This window comes from Salvia splendens, chromosome 17 (assembly GCF_004379255.2).
Source record: "Salvia splendens isolate huo1 chromosome 17, SspV2, whole genome shotgun sequence".
Classification (NCBI taxonomy): Eukaryota; Viridiplantae; Streptophyta; class Magnoliopsida; order Lamiales; family Lamiaceae; genus Salvia; species Salvia splendens.
In genome coordinates this window covers 6648763-6654762 of record NC_056048.1, presented here as the reverse complement: position 1 = coordinate 6654762, position 6000 = coordinate 6648763, and the positions used below count along the sequence as shown (strand labels likewise).

The window sequence follows — 6000 nt, the reverse complement described above, 5'->3', positions numbered from 1 at the left end:
TTATTTATCTATTAGGTTTATCCTCAAAATTTTGTGTTTTGGGGACAGAAAACTAAGCATTTAATTCTTCGAACTGACAAGATATGGGCATAAAACACAATGCTATTTCCTGATTTGATGCTACACCAAATTCGGAGGGTTCATCTATAACATTAATTTTTTTCTTTTTTACAAACAGTTATCAATTACCCCATTAATTTATTATTCATATATGATCAACTCTAACAAACTTTCTATTTAGTGATATTCTTAACTTTAACAAACTTGTTGTTGATATATTCAACTCTAACAAACTTTTTATTCATATATTCAACTCTAACAAACTTTCTAAGTATTAATTATGCTTCTTATGACAATGAGTCAATAACAAATGAAAATCTACCATGACATAATATAATAAATGAAAATCATTAGGCACCTTAACTCAGAAAAATATGACCATAAGCTAGTCTCAAAAAAATCATTAATCACATTTAAATTATCATTAACTTTTTCTTTTCCATTTTTTCCGAAAGTTTTGAGGACATAATTAGTCTAAATTCATTAATATTTTTTGAATTCAAATCCTAACATTTAAAGTTCATACGTACTAGTAATTTATTAAAAAACTTTTGAATTATACAATAATATAATGTGTTGTAAATAATAAGTAAAAATACACATTGGATTTTTTAAAAAACAGTAACTATACATATTTATATATTTTTAGATAATATCATGTAAATGATTTTTAAATAATAACAAAAATATATCAGCAAGTATATTATTATTATTATTAAATGTGATGTATATATATATATATCTAAAATTTTATTAATATATGCAAGTAATAATTTTAAAAAATCTAAGTTAATTATGACCTCAAAGATTTCAGAGGTAAAATAAGCAAGAAAAAGTTGAGAAGGATTTGAAATGTGAGTAATGATAGTATTACAGAAACATGTGGTTATATTTTTTCGAACTCAGGGTTGATATGGGTGCATCCTCTATTTTCTAAGGATCGATTTAATTTGAAGTTCATGAAAGGCATGATGTGTAATGAAATATTAATACAATAAACACTTTATTATATTTTTAGAGTTTATCTCACATTTCATTTTACACACAACAAGCATAAGGATATATGTATATCAATCATCAAACGTCAAAGCCTTCTTCATCGGCACCACCTAGATCGCCGATCGCCGGCTCCGGTACACATGCCACGTCATCATCAGAGAACATAAACTGATTTTTTTCCCCATTTTCCGACATCTTGATCAAGTCTCCCCACCATCGCATGCATTCATCCAGATCGTCCTGCAGCGCCGATGAAGACGACCTCGTTGGATCGCTGTTCGTAGCTAGTTTCTCAGCGGGCGTGGATGAGCTCGATACGGCTAGTTTGGTGGACCAAGCCGGTGGGTGTGAGTTGGAGAAGGTCCGAGCTCGAGGCCTTACGATGTTGCTCTCGGTGATGGCTTTTTCTTTGGGCGGAGGCGGCGGTCGCTTTGAAATGTGGCTGTTCCAGAAGTTCTTGACGTCGTTGGCAGTCCGTCCGGGAAGTCTGCCGGCGATCAACGACCATCTGCCTCCGTTGTTGGATAACAAAACGTGTGCAAATTAAAAATAACACGTTATATTCCTTTAATTTATTTTAATATTTAAAAGTTAAATTAAAAAAACCATGTACAAAATCACATGCTAAAAAATGTTAAGATAAATTTTTCAAAGGGAGTAGCTGAGATGTCACAACCAAATCACAGTTTGTTGCTTTGTAGATATAAATAAGTGGGGGTTACAATTATTTATTGCTTCGAATTTCTTAACTTCAACTTGAGTGAATAGTACTTAGGGTTTGTTCGCTAATTGTTGACATCTTTTATCGAGGAGACAGAGAGATAAACTTCTCCTGTTTCGATTGAGCCTTTGTTGTTAATTAGGAGTATGATTTTTTAGATTTTATTTTTAGGGATAATTAAATACTAGTAAGTGTTTCGGTTGACCTAATCATAGAATGCCGCAACTTGATATCATATCCATAAAAGTTTTTGGTCGTCTGTTTTCTGTGACATGGTATCGCACTATAAATTTTTGTACTTGATTTTTCCTATTTTTCTCTAATTTAAATATGCTGTGATTTAATTTATATTAACTTAATTTTAGAAATATTAACTAGGGAATATAGCTAGGCATTATAATTATCATTCATGTTAAATTTATTTTCTGTTTAAAAATAATCGTTGGGGTTGATTCTTCCATAATTGGGCTATACAATTTTATAAAACTTAATACTATATAATTTATTTTTTCACTGCGAATCTTCTGAATTAATATAGAAATTAGGACTGACATCCAAATCTAACGGTTGGGGTTGATTCTTCCATAATTGGGCTATACACTTTTATAAAACTTAATACTATATAATTTATTTTTTCACTGCGAATCTTCTGAATTAATATAGAAATTAGGACTGACATCCAAATCTAACGGTTGGGGTTGATTCGTCCATAATTGGGCTATACAATTTTATAAAACTTAATACTATATAATTTATTCTTTCACTGCGAATCTTCAGAATTAATATAGAAATTAGGACTGACTTCCAAATCTAACGGTTGGGGTTGATTCGTCCATAATTGGGCTATACAATTTTATAAAACTTAATACTATATAATTTATTCTTTCACTGCGAATCTTCAGAATTAATATAGAAATTAGGACTGACTTCCAAATCTAACGGTTGGGGTTGATTCGTCCATAATTGGGCTATACAATTTTATAAAACTTAATACTATATAATTTATTTTTTCACTGTGAATCTTCTGAATTAATATAGAAATTAGGACAAACATCCAAATCTAACGGTAAAGCTATTAATTATATAACATTCCAAATCTAGCCATAACGTGCACAAACCATCCAGATCAACAATGGGAGGCACTGAGCATTGGATTTTTTATATTTAATGCCTATACTAAAATTAATTTCAAATTCTTAATTATTTTCGTAATTCTGTGTATTTAGTTTCTTCGTTTATTTTGGACTCAAAAAAAGTACGTAAAAATTAGGAAATGAAGACTTGCCTGTTCCCTAACAATTTATGAAGCCTGACGATGAGATCAACTTCATCATTCGTAAAAAAGCCTCTGTTAAGATCTGGTCTGAGATAATTGAGCCATCTCAGCCTGCAACTCTTCCTACATCTGTTCAACCCTGCAAATATATATAGTGATAATAAATTAGAGAAGAAGAAGAAGAAGAAGAAGAAGAAGAAGAAGAAGAAGAAGAAGAAGAAGAAGAAGAAGAAGAAGAAGAAGAAATTACCAGCTCGGAGAGGGACGAGATGCCATTTCCCTTCTCCGTATTTACGAATGCAGTCTCTGAGAAGAAGATCTTCCTCTTTAGTCCAAGCTCCTTTTCTTATTCCTTTATTATTATTAGTATTATTTTCCATTTCATTGTGGTGACAAAATCGATAATGATCTTTATTTATAACACAAGAAAATGCCAAAGGGGGTGAAAGTAACAGGAGAGATAGATTAACTTTTAGGCAATTTATTGAACACATCAGTCATGTATCCATCACTTTTAATGCTCTTTATTATAAATGGGTCACTCACCCCTTAAAAGGCCTTATGAGGGGAGGGTTATCCACACTTATACAGGTAAGCTAGGATCGTTACCAAGTCGATGTGGGAAAAAAATTATGAATTTTAACACTCTTCTTCTATCTATCTGATTGACGACGTGTGACTTTTCCCAGCCACAAAACCGCTCTCCATTTTCTTTGCTCAAGGAGACAAGGAGTCAAGGTGTTTTTAGCAAATAATTAAGTTGCCTTTTTAGAGTATTCATACGTTTGCTCTACCCCTTGGATTTTAAACAATATAAAAATCTTAATTAAATAAATTCTCTATCACAAAGAAAATTATAGATTATAAATTTAATAATGAGACAACACAATAATTAAATAAAAAATATTGCTTCAATGTCAAAGGCTTTATTGACCATGCATATGAAAAACAGGCGGTGAACAACTTGTGTTCAAACTATAGTCAATCCTAGATCCCACACATAGAGGTGAATCCATATATAGAATTATATTAACGAATATTTTTTAAATAATGAATACATTTGAAATCTTTAGAGAACTAAATCTTGCAAAACGGCATGAGCATATATCTTAGGAAACTTAATATTCTCACCCATACAACAACATAAATATTTTGGTATTTTTATTTTAGATGATTTAACCAATCATAACTTCGCCGAAGGATTCTGGTTGGCTTGATGGAGGTGCTGATGGGGTTGGATTCGGATTGGCTGCATCAAGGCTAAGTTTGAGGAATTCGGCAAATTGTGCCACAAATTCTATTGGGAAATTGGTGTTTAAACTATCGGATTCTGACATTTTGTTTGCTCACGGTGTCGAGGAAAAGAGGTCGGGAAAGTTATGCCCCTGGGATAGTGATGAAATCTCTCCGAGTCCCCACTCTAATAAGTTGGCCTGATACCATCTTGGAGATGGTAATCAAAAGAGGCAAGGATTGATATGCTAGACATTGTGATTTGTAGATAATAGTATACATGTTTTCTTATTTCTAAATGGATAATTGGGTACAATTCCTCCCTTATAAGAGGATCACTAAGTAAAAAAAGAAATCATTCTATTATAGAGGTTATATTACATACACCCTCCGTCCCACTCAAAATGTCCACATTTCCTTTTTATTTTACCCCATTTTCCGTATTTGGAAACAAATTCATCTCTCCTCTCTCCTTATTAAAACACCCAACTGCATTTTATCTTTCTATTTTATTACACTAAATATTTTTTCTTAAAACACCGTACCACTCAAGATTGTGGACATCTTTAGTGGGACAGAGTAGTAATATTTTCTATTTTAAACTGTATCAATCACGGATCTTTTTTCTTCTATATATGCTTCGACAGTATCATCCACCAATAAAACTACTTTTAGAAAACAGATAGAATAGTACTCCTTTTGTCCCAAGATAGTCAAGCCCTATTCATTTTCTGGCCGTCTCAAATTAATTGAGTCATTTTACTTTGAACAAAACAATACTCTCATCTACTTTACTCTTTCATTCGTTCACATACTTTATTTTCTCTTATTCTCTCTTTCTTTATTCTCCTTATATTGATATTTCAATATCAACTTCTTAAATTTCATATAAAAAAGTTGTCTCCAACTACTTTGGGAGGAGAGAGTACTATTTTATTTTGATTTTTATAACGAATTGAACTATTTTGAATTAGGGATGGTGTCTTACAACGTGTATAGTAGGCAGATACAATAGCATATTCCACTCCTGTCTGATCTTGGGAATCTAATGGCGTGGTTTATTTTGTTTCCTACACAGATGATAGAAAATAAAATGCACCTTTTTTTTCAATTTGACCGCGCAATGTCACCTTTTTCTTGAATCTTGATATTTTCTATTTTTTAGTTATTCTTTACTGAACATCAAATATTTAGCCGAATGTTATCAATGTACTCAAGTTCTTTACACATTCTACTTGATCAAATATAAGAGAAATCGAAATGGCAAAGAATATGAATTTTCGAATGATCCAAAGAAGGAAATACATTTATGGAATTTCTAGTATATCGAAATGTTATACATAGATGAGTATATGGTCTACTACACCAAAGGAACGAGAGCTAAGATTACAAGTAAATGAACATGTCAGCAGCTACAATACAAGTAGGTGAAATCCAATGGAATTTATCAATTAATTGTTCCAGCCCACTTATAAGTGTTGGGCCACGTTGAAGGGGCCCAAACAAGCAAAATTAGTTGAGATTTTATAGTGGTATTATTATATCAAGCTGCAGGTGAAAACTATAATTTCACAGCAGCAGCCTCAAATCATTTCCACCACCAATCAAGATCCACTCCTCCATCCCTTTCAATCTCATGCTGCTTTGGGCCGATAGTGTTGATTATGAAAATTGGATTTGGGGCTGGTCTTAATTTCCATTTTTTGGGCCG

General features: G+C 32.1%; 1 protein-coding gene across 1 annotated transcript; it reads right to left on the bottom strand.

The window, feature by feature from the left end:
- Positions 1 to 1039: 1039 nt before the first annotated feature.
- LOC121775531 (transcription factor MYB114-like) lies at positions 1040 to 3453 on the bottom strand. The gene is made up of 3 exons (XM_042172615.1): positions 3307 to 3453; positions 3066 to 3195; positions 1040 to 1567 (listed from the first exon to the last, which is right to left on the bottom strand). Exons 1-3 carry the CDS (start codon positions 3434 to 3436, stop codon positions 1138 to 1140), a joined length of 690 nt encoding a protein of 229 aa, XP_042028549.1. The 5' UTR covers positions 3437 to 3453; the 3' UTR covers positions 1040 to 1137.
- Between the last annotated feature and the right edge of the window lie 2547 nt (positions 3454 to 6000).